The sequence below is a fragment of the Podarcis pityusensis genome, assembly GCF_964106645.2.
Source record: "Podarcis pityusensis genome assembly, chromosome: 1".
Classification (NCBI taxonomy): domain Eukaryota; kingdom Metazoa; phylum Chordata; class Lepidosauria; order Squamata; family Lacertidae; genus Podarcis; species Podarcis pityusensis.
The window spans coordinates 129,240,522-129,261,312 of NC_138028.1; the positions used below are offsets into that span (position 1 = coordinate 129,240,522).

A 20,791-nucleotide genomic window follows, 5' to 3' on the forward strand; every position below is an offset into this window, starting at 1 on the left:
TCCCAAGGCCGTTTGCAACAACAAGAGGTGTGCGATTTGAAGGGAAACAAAGCCCAGCAAACCTCAGCATGGTGTTGGTGGGAGAGAAGTCTGGCCAATACGGGCTTGATTCTGCTCTCCTTGCCGCCGTTCCTTACGGCTGTGTGGTCTTCTTTGATACCGCTTTTGCACCTGTGCAAAGCAGATGAAAGGAATTGCCCAGAGAGCAAATCAATTCTCAGATCAGCCTCATACATCGGGAATCAAAGGCTGAGCAGGCCGAGAACGGAATGGCGTGGATGGATTTGCCCAGGCGATTTGCAGGCGGTATAAACTGCCAAGGGAAGAGCCTCTTATGCATAGATTTTTGCTGCTTTCCCTGTGGTTAAGGCAATGCTGAAAACTATGTCAAGTTGATACAGGGAAACCAGAACTGGGAAACCCCTAGGAAGTCCCTTCACCCGGACGGCATGTGCGGCGAGGAAAAGGTGTAGATAATCCAGCCAATGGGAGGGTTTTCAAACCGGTATCTATAAACAGCAGGATCTGGAATTCATCTAGATGGAGAGTCACATGTTGAGGACAAGAATGGTTGCCCCAGCCACTCTGGGTTCCAACATATATAAAAACATAATAAAACATTGAACATGAAAAAACTTCCATATACTGGGCTGTGTTCAGATATCTTCTAAAGGTTGTATAATATAGTTACTTATCTCCTTGGCTTGGGGAGGGGGGGAGAGTCACATGACTCCACACCCTCCAACATTTCTCTGATGAAAATAGGGACGTCCTAAGGAAAAGCAGGGCCGCAGGTGGCGCTGTGGGTTAAACCACAGAGCTTAGGACTTACCGATCAGAAGGTCAGTGGTTCGAATCCCCGTTGCTCCCGTTGCTCGGTCCCTGCTCCTGCCAACCAAGCAGTTCAAAAGCACGTCAAAGTACATGTAGATAGATAGGTACCATTCCAGCGGGAAGGTAAACAGCGTTTCCGTGCGCTGCTTTGGTTCGCTAGAAATAGCTTAGTCATGCTAGCCACATAACCTGGAAGTTGTACGCCGGCTCCCACGGCCAGTAAAGCGAGATGAGCGCCGCAACCCCAGAGGGACCGAGCAATGGGAGCTCACCCCATCGCGGGGATTCGAACCGCCGACCTTCTGATCGGCAAGCCCTAGGCTCTGTGGTTTAACCCGCAGCGCCACCCGTGTCCCAAGTTAGGCTATAGAGATATCTAATGTTTTGACCAAAACAGAAACGTCGTTCTACTTCTGCAATATATTGAAGCACGTGGCAAAAGATTAGTAGGATTTTATAATATTATATAATATAATATGAGGCAACACCTTAAAGTATATCGGCGTTGATTTCCAGCGTAATTGGACCGAGACCTCTGTATAATATACACCAGGCTATAGCGAAGCAGTGGCAGATTTCTCCTGCGCACTAAAGAAAACAGGGCTGTGGGGGGGAGCCAAGGGAGCTTCTTTCTCTTAATCTGTGATTCTCCGGCATTTGTTAGCTAAACCGCTTAACTCCCCCAGCTCTCCATTGCTCACACCAGGGAAGTTCATAAAGTACACCTTTCCGCACAGCATGGGTTTTATCTTCCAGTTGATTTCTGCTTCTGAACTCTCCATACACACAGGCGCAGAAATCCTTGTGAGTAAGCCCGTAACAACTCGACCGTTTCAGTTCTGAAAACTCCCTCCAGAGTTGTATCCAAAGAGCTCATTTTATGTTAGCTCTTTTTTTTCCCCCTTTCCCTTTTCTTCTTCTTTAGGAAGAAGCTTGGCAAAAGAAGCAGCGAGGGAGGGGGAAATCCCAAAGATCTTAAACTGGCTTTTCTAGTGCTATTGATACAGAAGCGCAGGAGGTTTAAAACTCACGCAAGCCCCATAGCTCGCTGTCTTTCTAGTGTTGTGGACGACCTTCGCCTGCTCCATTTTGGCCCAAAGGCAACGTAGCTGAGATTGCGTAGACTTTTAACCAGGGCATTTTTTCAGCCAGAACTTGCCAGAACTCTGTTCCGGCATCTCTCACTGAGAGCCAGTGTGGTGTAGTGGTTAAGAGTGGTGGACTCATAATCTGGTGAACCGGGTTCGCTTCCCCGCTCCTCCACATGCAGCTGCTGGGTGACCTTGGGCTAGTCACACTTCTCTGAAGCCTCTCAGCCCCACTCACCTCACAGAGTGTTTGTTGTGGGAGAGGAAGGGAAAGGAGAATGTTAGCCGCTTTAAGACTCCTTCTCGTAGTGATAAAGCGGGATATCAAATCCAAACTCTTCTCTTCTTCTTCTCAGATGGGCGCCATTGCCATTACAAGAGAACAAGGTTCATGGCAACTCTATTTCTAGGAAAATAGCTCTGCTTTTAGCTAGCCAGGCTGGACCAGAGGTATCTATAGGGAGCTATAGCTCCCCAGTGCTGGCTGCCAGCCACAAACTTCCCTGTAAACCACAGAGTAGCCTCCTTCCCAAATGGAGGTCTTCTTTCTTAAAAGGGGCGCGGGTGGCGCTGTGGTCTAAACCAGTGTTCCCCAACCTTGGGCCTCCAGCTGTTTTTGGACTACAATTCCCATCATCCTTGACCACTGGTCTTGCTAGCGAGGGATGATGGGAATTGTAGTCCAAAAACAGCTGGAGGCCCAAGGTTGGGGAACACTGGTCTAAACCACTGAGCTGCTTGGGCTTGCTGATCAGAAGGCCGGTGGTTCAAATCCCTGCAACGGAATGAGCTCCTGTTGCTTTGTCCCAGCGCCTGCCAACCAAGCAGTTCGAAAGCACAAGTAGATAAATAGGTACCGCTCTGGCAGGATGGTAAACGGCATTTCCGTGCGCTCTGGTTTCCGTCACGGTGTTCTGTTGTGCCAGAAGTGGTTTAGTCCTGCTGGCCACATGACCCAGAAAGCTGTCGGCAGACAAACGCCAGCTCCCTTGGCCTGAAAGCGAGATGCATGCTGCAACCCCACAGTCGCCTTTGACTGGACTTAACCACCTAGGGGTCCTTTACCTTTACCTTTTTACCTTCTTTCTTAAAGCCACAGACAGGCTTCTGCCTTTGACACACTATTTGCAAGGCAGAGAATGTGTGAAAATCGACTTAACTTTTGTGAGAAAAAGACGAACATGATAGATGAAACATAACGCATCTCGCTTCAACTCTTCCTGAAAACAGTGACAATCTGCGTGTTGCGAGGTTGTACTTTGGGTGCAAATTAAGTTTCAGACCAATGTAATAAGTTGTTCCCACTCCCAGCCACAAAAAAACCAGAAGTGTAGCTAGCTATGATTTGGTACTTAGTGGGTGGGCAAAACAGGTCCCCCCCATGCTGAGAAGATGTGTGAGGAGAAGTGTGAAGGAAAGCCAAGGATCAGGATGTTATAAAGGGGCCAACTTCCTTGCTTTGATTTACGAGGGCCTCATCTCCAACTTCCCTGGGGATAATCAGCAGCAGAGGTGCATTTGTTTATGGGCAGCACATGCATGGCACAGATGATGGAATATTATCCTTTACAGGATGCGGGATGAATGTGAGCGATGCAGTTACTTGCCCTTTGGACACTAGACAGAAGCCTGAGCTGCTCTCAGGACTTCAGTTTGATGCCATTCATAGAAGGCTTTGGTGCTGGGGTGTGTGACGTCTCAAGGCTAATTCTTAAACTACAATCCCGCTTTGACTGTTGCTTTTCTCAGGCAGGATTCAGTCACATATCGGCAAATACCAGTTTTACCACCACCATCCCGCCCCATTCTGATTTGCTTGCACAAAGCTTGCATGTAGTTAGGCCTGGTCTTCAGAAGCTTCCAGACTTCCGCTATATAGGAGGAATTCAGTCATATCCCATCAAATTCAGGTTGTGCAGTTATAGTCAATGTTCCTAGGGGAGGAGGAGTCTTGCACAACAAACATGCTTCTCTGAAAAATCAGACTTTTTGCAATAAGGAAAGTGGCAGGGAAATGGACTGGACAGGGTGGAATGATACTTGACGTCTTCTACCCCGAAAACAAGTCCAAATGAATGTTCAATAAGTCGTCTTCGTAATCTAGCCTCCCTGCATACCAAATCAGGACAGATGCTCAATAAACAAATCATCTAGAAGCACCCCTCTTTAGCATGAGATATATTCTCCTCCACACTTCTGCCAGGAATGTAGGAAACGGGGGGGAGGCAGGACATGGTTACTTCCCAGTACCAAAACTGGCACGAGGAGTACCTGCATCTCCCCATTTTCCTACATTGCCAGACCAGCATGGCGTGAGAAACAGCCATGTAAAAGTATGGCATTTGCAAACTTGAACCCCCCTCAGTTTGCGTTTCAGTTGGGCAGCTTTGGAATCAGCTGCCTTAATAACTGTCTCAGACATTATCGCCTGAACAGGACATAAGGTAAAGGTAAAGGGACCCCTGACCATTAGGTCCAGTCGTGGCCGACTCTGGGGTTGCGGCGCTCATTTCGCTTTACTGGCCGAGGGAGCCAGCATACAGCTTCCGGGTCATGTGGCCAGCAGGACTAAGCCACTTCTGGCAAACCGCCCAGAAATGGAAACAAGAAGAATTGCCCACGATAGAAGAATGGAGAATGAAAATGATGGACTATGCTGAACTTGATAAATTAACAGGAAGGATCCAGAATCGACGCGACCAGAGATTCACAGAGGACTGGAGTAAATATATGCAAAAATTAAGTGATAATCAGATAACGTTTGTAAGTTTTAAGGAAGTTTTGTGATAATATTAATTAGAAATATTGTTTAAAAATTAAGGTAAAAGTAAAATAATATTGTAGTGCATTATTAAATTAAGAAATGTGGAAGACGTAAGTAAAATGGGGGATTATCAGACAAGCTGAGGGAAGTCAAAAAGGAGAAATTGGTGATAAAAATAAAGATGTTTTGATTGTACAATTTTGTATTGGAAAATGTATATATATATATATATATATATATATATATATATATATATATAAAAAAGCCGCTTCTGGTGAACCAGAGCAGCGCACGGAAATGCCGTTTACCTTCCCACTGGAGTGGTACCTATTTATCTACTTGCACTTTGACATGCTTTCGTACTGCTAGGTTGGCAGGAGCAGGGACCTGAGCAACGGGAGCTCACCCCGTCGCAGGGATTCGAACTGCTGACCTTCTGATCGGCAAGTCCTGGGCTCTGTGGTTTAACCCACAGTGCCACCCGCGTCCCTAGTGCCAGTTTTACGTATAAGCTAAACAAGCTATAGCTTAGAGTCCCACTCTCTTGGCCCCCCCCAAAAAAATTCACTATTAATATACTTCTTCTTAATTGTATTTCAGTTCAACCATTACTTTGATAAAATACATATTCTGTTAGGCCCATAAATTACCATATAGCATATATTCAACACAAAAAACAGGGACAATTTGTTGTTGACAAAGGACAGCTGGATATATAAAGGGCCCCATTACCTTCAGTAGCTTAGGGCCTCATCAAACCTAAATCTGCCCCTGGCGCAGTCCCACAATCCCATCTCCCATTCCCATTCTCAAGTTTCTTCACCGCCACCCTTGCTCCTTTGCTTCCATCCAGGGCATTCCTGCAATAGCACTATTTCTTATCTGGGCAGACAGCAAAGCAATGATGATACCCAGCTCTACCTCTCTTTCAAAGCAGAGCCAGTGAAGGTGGTGAAGGTCCTGTGTGAGTGTCTGGAGGCAGTTGGAGGATGGATGGCGGTTAACAGATTGAGGTTGAATCCTGACAAGACAGAAGTACACTGACAAACTGGAATGTGTCCAGAGGAGGGCAACCAAAATGGTCAAAGGCCTGGAAACGATGCCTTATGAGGAACGGCTAAGGGAGCTGGGCATGTTTAGCCTGGAGAAGAAGAGGTTAAGGGGTGACATGATAGCCATGTTCAAATATATAAAAGGATGTCACATAGAGGAGGGAGAAAGGTTGTTTTCTGCTGCTCCAGAGAAGCGGACACGGAGCACTGGATCCAAACTACAAGAAAGAAGATTCCACCTAAACATTAGGAAGAACTTCCTGACAGTAAGAGCTGTTCGACAGTGGAATTTGCTGCCAAGGAGTGTGGTGGAGTCTCCTTCTTTGGAGGTCTTTAAGCAGAGGCTTGACAAACATATGTCAGGAGTGCTCTGATGGTGTTTCCTGCTTGGCAGGGGGTTGGACTCGATGGCCCTTGTGGTCTCTTCCAACTCTATGATTCTATGATTCTATGATTCTAAGTACTTGGGGGGACAGGAGGCGGGCAGATGTGGAGGACTCCTGGTCCTGAAGGACCAGGTGCACAGCCTGGGAGACATTTTGGACTCACAGCTGAACACAGAGGCACAGGTCAATTCTGTGTCCAGGGCAGCTGTTTACCAGCTCCATCTGGTATGCAGTTTTAGACCCTACTTGCCCATGGAGTGTCTCGCCAGAGTGGTGCATGCTCTAGTTATCTCTTGCTTGGACTATTCCAATGCTCTCTATGTGGGGCTACCTTTGAAGGTGACCCAGAAACTACAACTAATCCAGAATGCAGCAGCTAGACTGGTGACTGGGAGCGGCCGGCGAGACCACATAACACCGGTCTTGAAAGATCTACATTGACTTTTCCAAGCACAATTCAAAGCACAATTCAAAGTGTTGGTGCTGATCTTTAAAGCCCTAAATGGCCTTGGTCCAGTATACCTGAAGGAGTGTCTCCACCCCCATCGTTCTGCCCGGACACTGAGGTCCAGCACTGAGGGCCTTCTGGCAGTTCCCCTCACTGCGAGAAGCCAAGTAACAGGGAACCAGGCAGAGGGCCTTCTGGCTAGTGGCACCCGCCCTGTGGAACGCCCTCCCACCAGATGTCAAAGAGAAGAACAACTAGCAGACTTTTAGAAGACATCTGAAGGCAGCCCTGTTTAGGGAAGCTTTTAATGTTTAACAGACCACTGTATTTTAATATTTTGTTGGAAGCCACCCAGAGTGGCTGGGGAAACCCAGCCAGATGGACGGGTTATAAATAATAAATTATTATTATTATTATTATTATTATTATTATTATTATTATTAAATCCTTCTTGGCCTCGTACGCAACAGCAAGGTGGTCTTCAGGTTACAATGCCCAGTTGTGCAAAGCTAGGAAGCTGCCACATTCTGATTCAGGTCATTAGTTTAGCATTCGGTCTGCACCGAATAAGCTGTGGGTTAAACCACAGAGCCTAGGACTTGCCGATCAGAAGGTCGGCGGTTCGAATCCCCGTGACGGGGTGAGCTCCCGTTGCTCGGTCCCTGCTCCTGCCCACCTAGCAGTTCGAAAGCACGTCAAAGTGCAAGTAGATAAATAGGTACTGCTCCGGCGGGAAGGTAAACGGTGTTTCCGTGTGCTGCTCTGGTTCACCAGAAGCGGCTTAGTCATGCTGGCCACATGACCCGGAAGCTGTACGCCGGCTCCCTCGGCCAATAAAGCGAGATGAGCACCGCAACCCCAGAGTCGGCCACGACTGGACCTCATGGTCAAGGGTCCCTTTACCTTTACCTAACTGCAGAGCAGCATTGTCTTTAAGGCCAATAATATAAATGACATGTGTATGTCACTTAAAAGTATTTCCTCACCAACCCAGCCACCACCTGCCGATCCCTAAATGGTGTGTTGTTTTCCTTGGCACTCGCTTGTCTTTGGAAGAGCTATTTGTTTTTACAAATAATAATGACGATCTCTTTGAAGACCACACGCACCTAGGAGGTATGAAAGGGAGAAGCTGCAATCTTGTTCACCAAGGGGTGGGGAACTAGATCTGCCCACCTGTCAACCTCCAGACATCGCAATGGCATCAGGTGACCTGTTTTGATGTACAGTGGTACCTCAGGTTACATACGCTTCAGGTTACAGACTCCGCTAGCCCAGAAATAGCGCTTCAGGTTAAGAACTTTGCTTCAGGATGAGAACAGAAATCGTGCTCTGGCAGCGTGGCAGCAGCAGGAGGCCCCGTTAACTAAAGTGGTGCTTCAGGTTAAGAACAGTTTCAGGTTAAGTACGGACCTCCGGAACAAATTAAATACTTAACCCGAGGTAGCACTAAGCAGGCCCAGCCTGTCCCAGACCATATATCTATAACTTATTTAGGGGTCTATGGGGTGTTAGGGGAGGGGCTGTTATTGGGTTATTGTTTTTATTGATTTTATATATTGTGATCTTTTCTGTCAACCGCCCTGAGACCTCTGGGTATAGGTAAAGGTAAAGGGACCCCTGACCATTAGGTCCAGTCGTGACTGACTCTGGGGTTGCAGTGCTCATCTCGCTTTATTGGCCAAGCTTCCGGGTCATGTGGCCAGCATGACTAAGCCGCTTCTGGCGAACCAGAGCAGTGCACAGAAACACCGTTTACCTTCCCGCCGGAGCGGTGCCTATTTATCTACTTGCACTTTGACGTGCTTTCGAACTGCTAGGTTGGCAGGAGCAGGGACCGAGCAACGGGAGCTCACCACGTCGCGGGGATTTGAACCGCCGACCTTCTGATCAGCAAGTCCTAGGCTCTGTGGTTTAACCCACAGCGCCACCCGCGTCCCTTCCCCGGGTATAGGGCGGTATATAAATTCAATAAATAATGGTGATGATGATGATGGGTTGTGATGTGTAGAATTCCCATATGTACTTTTGCATAGCTTTTTCTGCATGTGGTACTTGGTGGATGGGGAAAAGAAGGGACCAGTAAGAAATAGATGGCCTGGAAATATCATTCTTGGTGTTTGCTTAAATCTAAAAGAAAAGCCAGCATAAATCAGAGTGGTGGTACTTGGCTCTTAGCACTGCTGTGGGATTTTCTTGAAAATTTTTGGAGCAAGTGCCCCCTCTATCGGCATCACAACATCCTCTGAAACCAGGTTTTCTAATCTGATTGAAGCTGGTTTACCAAGAAACTACAGGAACAATATGGACTATGGCTAATGCCATGTGAATTTTTTTTTTTAAGTTGTGCATCATTGTTTCTCAATTTGATCCTTTTACATGGTTTCGTATGTATTGTGGTATTTTATGCATTGTGACTGGCAGTTATTTATATGGAACGTAGTTTAGTAATTATTTATTGTAATTGTTAAGAGTGAATTTCTGTTTATTATTTGCTGGTGTTTTGAGAGTTAATTTTATTGTGTACTATAATGTTCTAATAGATAATTGAATATGACTTTATTTGATACAAGTCGTTCCGTTCTAAAGTTATGTTTCATTACGACTTTTTGTATTGCATCAGATTATTATATGGTGTGCGTTCTTTTTTTTTCTTGCTGCAAACTGCCTTGTGTATCATAATATAGAAAGGCATTATGCAAATTAAGAGTGAAATGAAATGTGCCTTCGAAAACCAGCAGTGGGAGCACATTGGAAGCAGAGCAAACCACAATGCAAACATGTTGTTGTTGTTGTTTAGTCGTTTAGTCATGTCCGACTCTTCGTGACCGCATGGACCAGAGCACGCCAGGCACTCCTGTCTTCCACTGCCTCCCGCAGTTTAGTCAAACTCATGCTGGTAGCTTCGAGAACACTGTCCAACCATCTCGTCCTCTGTCGTCCCCTTCTCCTTGTGCCCTCCATCTTTCCCAACAGCAGGGTCTTTTCCAGGGAGTCTTCTCTTCTCTTGAGGTGGCCAAAGTTTTGGAGCCTCAGCTTCAGGATCTGTCCTTCCAGTGAGCACTCAGGGCTGATTTCCTTCAGAATAGATAGGTTTGATCTTCTTGCAGTCCATGGGACTCTCAAGAGACTCCTCCAGCACCATAATTCAAAAGCATCAATTCTTCGGCGATCAGCCTTCTTTATGGTCCAGCTCTCACTTCCATACATCACTACTGGATCACTAATGCAAACATCACTAATGCAAGCATACTCTCACTGAACTCAGTGAGACTTAGGGCTTATCATAAGCCTCTGCTCTTTCCAGGTACAGTCTGCACTTTAAAACTTCATGTCTGAGTGCCTCTCCCCGCCCCTTCTTCTTCTTCTTCTTCTTCTTCTTCTTCTTCTTCTTCTTCTTCTTCTTCTTCTTCTTCTTTGCTCTGGAGCTTTCCCTGCAGAAACCTGCTCTTCAAAGTTTAGTTGGAGCAAATGCAAGCCATAGGTAAAGGGAAAATTTTATATATTGTGATCTTTTCTGTCAACCGCCCTGAGACCTCTGGGTATAGGTAAAGGGAAAGGGACCCCTGACCATTAGGTCCAGTCGTGACTGACTCTGGGGTTGCAGTGCTCATCTCGCTTTATTGGCCAAGGGAACCGGCGTAAAGCTTCCGGGTCATGTGGCCAGCATGACTAAGCCGCTTCTGGCGAACCAGAGCAGCGCACGGATACGCCGTTCACCTTCCCGCTGGAGCGGTACCTATTTATCTACTTGCACTTTGACGTGCTTTCGAACTGCTAGCTTGGCAGGAGCAGGGACCGAGCAATGGGAGCTCACCCCGTCGCGGGGGTTCGAACCGCCGACCTTCTGATCGGCAAGTCCTAGGCTCTGTGGTTTAACCCACAGCGCCACCCACGTCCCTTTAATGCAAGCCATAGAAAACTCAAATTCATGTTTGCCCCAGTTGAGTGCTAAAAAGCGGGTTTTCGCAGGGAAAGCAAAACAACAACGCTGACACAAGCTTGGATCTGTTCCTGGAAATAGTGGGCAAATGGTAGATGTGGACAAACCCTGACTTCTAAGCAGACGTGTATAGGATCGTGCTGGTCATCTCACAGTCTTTGTAAAGCCCATCTTTCTTCATTCCTTTGGGCTGTTGCTCTCACTATACGTGCCCGATTAGATATTAGTTTGGGCTGCAGTTAGCTTTTGCAATAATCACTCTGTGAGTCAAGAGTGTTGCAGGAAACCACCACCACCCCAATCATTTAGTTTGTATAAACTCAACACACACACGACATACGCGATTTTTCTGTTATAAATTCATAGAAAATCAACCGTACATTGGATCTACACCGGTCCACTTTTATTTTGCTCCATGAAGGAAGGACTATCAAAAGGGGATGGTTTGATACAGGGCGGCCATAATCCCTTGAGTGTACCAACATGTGCGCAGGAGCCCTACCCAGTTGGCATGCCAACCGTGATGGTCCCAGACAGAACATCAAGGACACAAAGGACTTGCATATGGGAGTGGATTCAACACAGACTGAAACAAAGGACAGTGATCAGCTCTTCCCTCTGGGGGCAGGAAACTGCCACCTCCCCTTTGTCCTCTGGAAAGTACTCATGGGGAGGGGGAAAGGTGGAACCGGCCAGGTGACAAGACACTCAGGTTGCCATCACAACTCCTCCCTCAACCCCTCCTTTTTGTGATGTGTCAATGATGTAGTCATGATGTAGTTGTGATGTAGTTCTAGGGGTGTAGCTTGGGGGATTAGTAACTAATAAAAGTTGGGGTCTTCTTTTGTTCTGGGCTTCCATCTTGTTTCACCTGGTGGCAGGTGGGAGTCCTGTCGCGACAGTCTTCAATAAAGACCAAGCCTACTGGTTGCTGTTTTGCTCTGGTATTCCTGGCTGGTGTCCTTGTTTTCTGTCCAATAAAAGTGGACCGGTGCAGATCCAATGTACAGTTGATTTTCTATGAATTTATAACAGAAACATTGCGTATGTTGTGTGTGTGTGTGTGTGTGTGTGTGTGTGTGTCGAGTTTGTACAAACTAAATGATTGGGGGTTGGGTTTCCTGCAACAAGAGCTCGCTCATCTCAACGGCATTTGACTCTGGGGCCTTTGGTGCTCCAGAATGTACTTTAGAAACTACTGCAAGAAAAATCTATGCACAGTGCATGTTTTACTTACCTTCTGCATCAGAACTTTCCAAACTGTGTGTCGCGACATATTAGTGTGACGGCTTCTGTGTGTAAGTGTGTTGTGTTAATGCTCCCTGCCCTCCTCCCAGGGCTGGAAAGGGGTTAGTTTAACCTCTGGTTTGCTAGTAAAAATAATTTCCGTGTCTCGAAATGATGCGTGTCCAAAAAGTGTGTCACCAACGTGAAAAGTTTGGAAAGCTCTGTTCTACATCATTTCAGTTACGTTCCGCGTCATATAGATGTAGGAACAGGGTCAAATACCACCAGTATACAAAACAGTGAGGCATCTGAACTAAGTACTGATGGTGTGTGTTCAGTGGGATCAGTAAAATAAACTAGAAAACAAAAACCCAAAGTTTGGAATCCCCTCCAAACCGGTGCCAAACTTTTGCAGTATTTCTGTGTTTGGCAGCGAAGACTCCCCACATTTTGCAGCACCCCGCAAACTGAGCAATTGATAGATCAAAAGCGGGGATCCCACATTTTTGGGTTCGTAGTTAATGTTAAGTACTGTTATAAGAATTTTAAGGTCATATATATATATATATATATATATATATATATATATGATGTTCATAAATGTACCAAGCAAACCCATACAAATATGTAAACCCCATGTCTGAAACCCACAGGAAACTCCTGAAACCATTTTCTCTCTCCCAAAATGACCTCAAATATTTCTCTGCAAGGTTGAAGGAAATGGGAAATCTCCCCATTGTCTCTTTCACAAATCCAATCTTAAGGGCACATTTAAGATATGAACAGGGTGTGAGCCTGTGACCTGTGACCTGGATTCAGGAATTGAGTAACAAAAGAGTGGCCAGGATGCCCAGGTAATCCAATCGAGCAACCTAGCAGACAAGAGAAAAAAACAACATGCTCAGATTTCTGTTGTAGTCCGCCCCTTCTGTGATGTATGTATGATGTTTCTGGGGGTGGTCTTGGACTTCAGGGCGGGGAATTTAAAATGTCTATATTAGGGCTTGCACACTTTTGTCCTGGGTCCCTTTCCCACTTCTCTGTGTGTGGGGAGCACCCTGTTGCAACAGTTTTAATAAAGATCAGGCTTATAGCCGCTTTGCTTTTGTATATCCTGGTCTGGTCTCTCTTCATTTCCCGACAGGTTTGAACCTTAAAAGGTACGCTCTCTCCGAAGGTCCAGTCTTCCTTAAGAAGCTGAACCCCTTGAACGGACCCCATTTTCATTCTTATTTCAGTACGAACCCTGTGTTTTATGTATTGAATGCTCAGTTTGTGGGGCGCTTCAAAATGCTGCAAAAAAAAAAAACCTGCAAAACTTTGGCACATGTTTCCAGAGGATCCCAAAGTTTGGGGTTCGTAGTTAATGCTCCCCAGTTTGATCTCTTTCCAGCTCAAGACTGCACAACTCATGCTCCCAACACAGCTGGCTAGCAGTTTGCAAATTCCCTGTACAGTGGTACCTTGGTTTGCATACATCTTGGTTTGCATACGTTTTGGGTTTTGTTTTGGTTTTTTGTACTTAGTGTCTTTTATTCAACATTTCAATTTATTTGCACACATTCTAAGATAAACAACTTTTCTTCCCTATACATATTTAATCAATTTAAATAAATAAAGATGCACAATTAGATTTTAAAAAACAGTGTATAACAAACAAAATACCTTCATGAATATAGCAAGCTTTAATTCAGCTATCTGAAGCACAGCACTTTTCACTCTAATTGATTTTAAAGGGAGAGTTATTTTACTTAACTTGTTCCCACTGAAAGTGTTCCTGGATTTTTCGGTTAAGGATGCAAAGCTTTTGTTTGCCTATGACTATATATAGACACACACACACACACACACACACACACACACACACACAGGCACATATCATATTAGGCATATGTTGTTTACACTTTTGAAAATCCTGTAAGGACATCAAGACAGCTTTTGGAATTCTGCATGAGAAAGGCTTGAGGAAGTCAAAAGTTTGGTAAATTTTAACAACTACACTTGCCCCCGCTGTTTCATGAGATGAACAAGACTCTAGGAAACAAATGGTAACATTTCGCATACATTTTGGATTACAAACACATCAAACCCGAAAGTGCGTGTCCTTGGTTTGCAACCTTTTTTTTTTTGGATTACAACCCATTTTTTTATTTTTATTTTTTGGATTATGAACTAATTTATTTTGGAGGCCCCATTGGCGAAAGTGTGCCTTGGGTTACAACCTGTTTTGGTTTACAAACGGACCTCCGGAACGGCTTATGATTGTAAACCACTGTATTTGCAAAAAAAATAATACAACAATGGAGCTTTATCACCCCCTGGTGGCTGAACAGACATTGACCGTCGTCTATATATTCTGCTTTGTATGTTGCCAAGGCCTGTTCTATCTTAACTTGTAACATACAATTTTTTTGCTCTGTCCCCACTGCAGATACAGAAAAACAACTGGACAATTTGCCCCAGCCAGCTAGCCCCTCACACCTGGAACCACACATTGCCCATCCCACTAGGATTTTTGCATCAGATAGGTAAGTATATGAAATGGGACAGCAGCTAACGTTTCCAAGGGCTGAGTCTCTCATGGAATTCTACTAAATATTGATCCAGAGCAGAACTCCAACGTATAGTTAGCAGAGTAAAAACTTGAACACGTTGCTGGATTCCCCCCCAAAATAGACCAGAGGCAATTGAATTTCATCCAGCAGAGCTTTACGGCTACTGAAGGCACGTGAGCGTAATGGTCACAAATCCAATACAGTGGTACCTTGGGTTACAGGCGCTTCAGGTTACAGACGCTTCAGGTTACAGACTCCACTAACCCAAAAATAGTACCTTGGGTTAAGAACTTTGCTTCAGGATGAGGACAGAAATCACGTGGTGGCGGCGTGGCAGCAGCAGGAGGCCCCATTAGCTAAAGTGGTGCTTCAGGTTAAGAACAGTTTCAGGTTAAGAACGGACCTTCGGAACGAATTACAGTAAGTTCTTAATCCAAGGTACCACTGTACATTCAGGACAGGTGCTGTCCATAAGAAATCCAGTTGCAGCAAACTTAACAGTAACATAATAAGTCTAAATCTTAACATTATACAGTGGTACCTTGGGTTAAGTACTTAAGTTCTTAACCTGAAACTGTTCTTAACCTGAAGCACCACTTTAGCTAAAGGGGCCTCCTGCTGCTGCCGCGCCACCGGAGCACAATTTCTGTTCTCATCCTGAAGCAAAGTTCTTAACCCAAGGTACTATTTCTGGGTTAGCAGAGTCTGTAACCTGAAGCGTATGTAACCCGAGGTACCACTGTATACAGAACACAACACCAGAAGGAAAAAGATACAGAAAGAGAAAGTGTGAAACCGAGGCTCCTTCTGGCGTCTTGTTATATGTCAGCATCTATCTGAAGACGTGTGCATGCACACGAAAGCTCATACCAATAACAAACTTAGTTGGTATCTACTGGAAGGATTTTTTTTATTTTGTTTCAATTACGGCAGACCAACACGGCTACCTACCTGTAACATGGCCTTGACTGAAAGAGATAGCAGAACCAGTTTAAGCCAGCTGTACTCACTGGCAGAGGAAGAGGAGGTGGGGGGGAGTGCACAGCCCCCGGCGGCGCAATCCCAGTAGGGTGCCATCATGGCTGCACCCCCCCCCCCGCCTGCGCAGGGCGCCATGCCCCTACAGGCAGAGTGCCCCGCCCCCAGGACATGCACCAGCCCCACCCCCACCTGCTCTCCACACCACCGCCCCCCCCCCCCCGGTGCCAGAGCATGAAACTCCGCCACTGGCTGTACTCAGCTTCTCTGAAGGAATAACCCAAACATCATGAACCTTCTGCTTTTTTCTTTCACACAAAGAAGCTTCACCCAGAGAATACTTTCTGTACTAAGAAATGCAAGCTGAGAGTGTCACGTGTTACATTTTCCAGGCGCAAGGAAATAATACTGTTGTAAGTTTGTCAGTGGGACGCGGGTGGCGCTGTGGGTTAAACCACAGAGCCTAGGACTTGCCGATCAGAAGGTTGGCGGTTCGAATCCCCGCAACGGGGTGAGCTCCCGTTGCTCGGTCCCTGCTCCTGCCAACCTAGCAGTTCAAAAGCACGCCAGTTCAAGTAGATAAATAGGTACCGCTCAGGCAGGAAGGTAAACGGCGTTTCCGTGTGCTGCTCTGGTTTGCCAGAAGCAGCTTAGTCATGCTGGCCACATGACCCAGAAGCTGTACGCTGGCTCCCTCAGCCAGTAAAGCGAGATGAGCACCGCAACCCCAGAGTCGGCCACGACTGGACCTAATGGTCAGGGGTCCCTTTACCTTTACTAAGTTTGTCAGGCGCATAAATTTGATTCATCAGCAGACCTCTGAAAACATTTTTGAATTCTGCGTAGCTTGAGGGTCTGTGTGGTCGCGCTGTTGTTGTTTTAAGTATGGTTCGTATCTCATGAGAATGGGGCGTAAGAGGAATACGTCTCATAAATTACAAACGTTTCCTTCTGAATAAGCTTGTAGCCTTATTGATTGTAACAAAGCTCATTTTTCTGTTGAACGAGACGGTAGCCAAGTGGGGTCAACCTTTCGTATCTCATTTGGACAGGTTCATTAGTAAAATAAGAGCTCTGTTATGGCATCGTCTTGGCCCAAAGCAAGGGTGACAAGTAAATCTTTGTTGTTGTTTAGTCGTTTAGTCGTGTCCGACTCTTTGTGTCCCCACGGACCAGAGCACGCCAGGCACTCCTGTCTTCCACTACCTCCCACAGTTTGGTCAAACTCATGCTGGTAGCTTCGAGAACACTGTCCAACCATCTCGTCCTCTGCCGTCCCCTTCTCCTTGTGCCCTCCATCTTTCTCAACATCAGGGTCTTTTCCAGGGAGTCTTCTCTTCTCATGAGGCGGCCAAAGTATTGGAGCCTCAGCTTCAGGATCTGTCCTTCCAGTGAGCACTCAGGGCTGATTTCCTTAAGAATGGATAGGTTTGATCTTCTTGCAGTCCATGGGACTCTCAAGAGTCTCCTCCAGCACCAGAATTCAAAAGCATCAATTCTTTGGCGATCAGCCTTCTTTATGGTCCAGCTCTCACTTCCATACATTACTACTGGGAAAACCATAGCTTTAACTATACGGACCTTTGTCGGCAAGGTGATGTCTCTACTTTTTAAGATGCTGTCTAGGTTTGTCATTGCTTTTCTCCCAAGAAACAGGCGTCTTTTAATTTCGTGACTGCTGTCACCATCTGCAGTGATCATTCAACCCAAGAAAGTAAAATCTCTCACTGCCTCCATTTCTTCCCCTTCTATTTGCCAGGAGGTGATGGGACCAGTGGCCATGATCTTTGTTTTTTTGATGTTGAGCTTCAGAGCATATTTTGCGCTCTCCTCTTTCACCCTCATTAAAAGGTTCTTTAATTCCTCCTCACTTTCTGCCATCAAGGTTGTGTCATCTGCATATCTGAGGTTGTTGATATTTCTTCTGGCAATCTTAATTGCCTCTTGGGATTCATCCAGTCCAGCCTTTCGCATGATGAATTCTGCATATAAGTTAAATAAGCAGGGAGACAATATGCAGCCTTGTCATACTCCTTTCCCAAATTTTGAACCAATCAGTTATTCCATATCCAGTTCTAACTGTAGCTTCTTCTCCCACATAGAGATTTCTCAGGAGACAGATGAGGCGATCAGGCACTCCCATTTCTTTAAGAACTTGCCATAGTTTGCTGTGGTCAACACAGTCAAAGGCTTTTGCATAGTCAATGAAGCAGAAGTAGATGTCTTTCTGGCGCTCTCTAGCTTTCTCCATAATCCAGCGCATGTTTGCAATTTGGTCTCTGGTTCCTCTGCCCCTTCGAAATCCAGCTTGCACTTCTGGGAGTTCTCGGTCCACACACTGCTTAAGCCTGCCTTGTAGAATTTTAAGCATAACCTTGCTAGCGTGTGAAATGAGCGCAATTGGGTGGGAGTTGGAGCATTCTTTGGCACTGCCCTTCTTTGGGATTGGGATGTAGGCTGATCTTCTCCAGTCCTCTGGCCACTGCTGAGTTTTCCAAACTTGCTGCATATTGAATGTAGCACCTTAACAGCATCATCGTTTAAAATTTTAAGTAGTTCAGCTGGAATACCATCACTTCCACTGGCCTTGTTATTAGCAGTGCTTTCTAAGGCCCATTTGACTTCACTCTCCAGGATGTCTGGCTCAAGGTCAGCAACCACACTACCTGGGGTGTATGAGCCATCCATATCTTTCTGGTATAATTCCTCTGTGTATTCTTGCCACCTCTTCTTGATGTCTTCTTCTTCTGCTTCTGTTAGGTCCTTTCCACTTTTGTCCTTTATTATGGTAATCTTTGTACGAAATGTTCCTTTCATATCTCCAATTTTCTTGAACAGATCTCTGGTTTTTCCCATTCTGTTGTTTTCCTCTGTTTCTTTGCATTGCTCGTTTAAGAAGGCCCTCTTGTCTCTCCTTGCTATTTTTTTGGAAATCTGCATTCAATTTCCTGTATCTTTCACTGTCTCCCTCGCACTTTGCAGGTAGGTAAAGGTAAAGGGGCCCCTGACCATTAGGTCCAGTCGTGGCCGACTCTGGGGTTGCGGCGCTCATCTCGCTTTATTGGCCAAGGAAGCCGGCGTACAGCTTCTGGGTCATGTGGCCAGCATGACTAAGCCGCTTCTGGTGAACCAGAGCAGCACACGGAAACGCCGTTTACCTTCCCGCCGGAGCGGTACCTATTTATCTACTTGCACTTTGACGTGCTTTCGAACTGCTAGGTTGGCAGGAGCAGGGACCGAGGAACGGGAGCTCACCCTGTTGCAGGGATTCGAACCACTGACCTTCTGATAGGCAAGTCCTAGGCTCTGTGGTTTAACCCACAGTGCCACCCGCGTCCCTTGCAGGTAGGTAGGTAGCATCTAAAGTTTCCATTTTGTTATTGCGGTTTCTTCTTTCCATAGGAAAAGATCCCCTGCTTACCAAGCATTCATCCTGACCTGCTTGCACGAAGCTTACACGGAGGTCACACGATGCCTGCTTTTCATTGAGCATTTGTTCTGATTTGTTGGCGGGGAGGGGATACGGCAATGAGCCACTCATCCTGATTTGCTTGCACAGAGGTTATATACATCATCCCATAATTGACTTGTTTATTCCACTTTTTATTGCATTTCCCCCACTGCAAAAAGTCTTTCTGATAAAAGCAGATTTGTCGCGAGCGGGACAGAGTGCTTTAACCCACTTTAATTCTGCAAACCTACAGTACAATTCTGGAATGCGGTGGAATCCCTTCCGCAAACTGCTCACCATCTGTAGAGGGACCTCTGACAATGTGTCTGTTAACTATGTGTTCGTCCCATCTGATTATTTAATACTGCTTTTTCAAAGGGAGGAGGTCTCTGAAATGGACAGCACCAACATGGAGATTCTTGACCGCAGTGCTGAAATTGAGAAGGGCGCAAGAATGGGCACCCATTCATCTGAAAAACATCTGGTAGGAGAAGAAGATGAAGAAGAAGAAGAAACGTTGCCAGAGAAAACCAGAAAGCCAACTAAGGCCACTGATCCCAAGGCAGTGAGTGTTAACCGCTGTGGAAAAATCTTTATGCAAACTGATCCGGATCCACAGGGCAGGGCAAAGTGAGATGGACATTTTAGGGTACCACTAAAGGGAAGCAAATGGTTGATTATTTTGCTCATTATTATATTTACTACTGTAATGGGAGGGTGTTGGTTTTCTGCCTCAGAAACCGGAGCATCTTAGACCACCTCTTAAGGCAGGGATAGCAAGCCCTGCAGATGTTAGGCAAAGGTAAAGGGACCCCTGACCATTAGGTCCAGTGGTGACCGACTCTGGGGTTGCGCGCTCATCTCGCTCTATAGGCCAAGGGAGCCAGCGTTTGTCCGCAGACAGCTTCCGGGTCATGTGGCCAGCATGACTAAGCCGCTTCTGGCAAATCAGAGCAGCGCGCGGAAACACCGTTTACCTTCCTGCTGGAGCGGTACCTGTTTATCTACTTGCACTTTGACGTGCTTTCGAACTGCTAGGTTGGCAGGAGCAGGGACCGAGCAACGGGAGCTCACCCCGTCGCGGGGATTCGAACCGCCGACCTTCTGATCGGCAAATCCTAGGCTCTGTGGTTTAACCCACAGCGCCACCCGCGTCCCTATGGCAACAAATTCCATCATCACTGACCATTGGGCCATGCTGCTGGGGCAGATGGGAGATGAAGTCCAACAAGATTGTGGGGGCACAGGCTCCCCGTCCCTATTTTGTGGGGGGAGGAGAAGCAAATAGAGTGCCTGTTAGGGCTGGGTTGATATATTGATATATTGCCCAAAACCGCATTGAAATCCATATTGTGATACCGGTTTCATAATTTTTGACCTAGCAATGTATCACAAATCATGGTGTGTGCCCTTTTCATGGAAGACCATCTTACTTGGCTATGAGTGATGGCCAAAGAAGAAAACAAAAGAAGAACTCTTAACAATCAAATTTTAAAATTTCCACCCAAACAAAAATGTGCTATGCTAACCTGTATTTGGTTAAGCACTAAATTTCTTTCTTTTATCCCACCCTGTACTCTACACCCTTTTCCTTTCTTTACTAGCAGGCTGCAGGTGTTGTTGAGGACAAAGCGAAGACAGGGCAGAAGAAACCTGAATCGATGAGAACTGGAACTGTATTGAAAGTGCAGAAGAAGACGCTCAAGAAAGATAAACGGACAGATTTTGTTGTAGGTAAAGGAAAAGGTCATTTAAAAACTGGATGTTGTTCTTTTGTGAGGGATTCAGCCAGGGGTCAGCAAACTTTTCCAGCTCAACTTGTCCCTCAGACCATGTGGGGGGCCGGACTATTTTTTTTATTTAAAAAATGAACAAATTCCTATGACCCACAAATAACCCAGAGATGCATTTTAAATAAAAGCACATATTCTACTCATGTAAAAACACACTGATTCACTCTCTAGTGAGGAAGCCTCATGGAAAACAGTGGGACTTACTTCTAGCTGTTTGCATTTCTTAGTTCTTATGTACTGAGTTGAATAGGATTCAGAATGCAGCAGTCTGA

General features: G+C 45.9%; 1 protein-coding gene across 1 annotated transcript in view; it reads left to right on the forward strand.

Moving 5' to 3' along the window:
- The window catches only part of KIAA2012, a 90,678-nt gene that overhangs the window by 54,813 nt on the left and 15,074 nt on the right, over nucleotides 1–20,791 (forward strand). Inside the window, exons 14-16 of the mRNA XM_081015784.1 lie at nucleotides 14,174–14,270; nucleotides 19,105–19,291; nucleotides 20,334–20,460. Coding sequence (XP_080871910.1) covers nucleotides 14,174–14,270; nucleotides 19,105–19,291; nucleotides 20,334–20,460 — 411 coding nt within the window. The remainder of the gene's footprint in view (nucleotides 1–14,173; nucleotides 14,271–19,104; nucleotides 19,292–20,333; nucleotides 20,461–20,791) is intronic.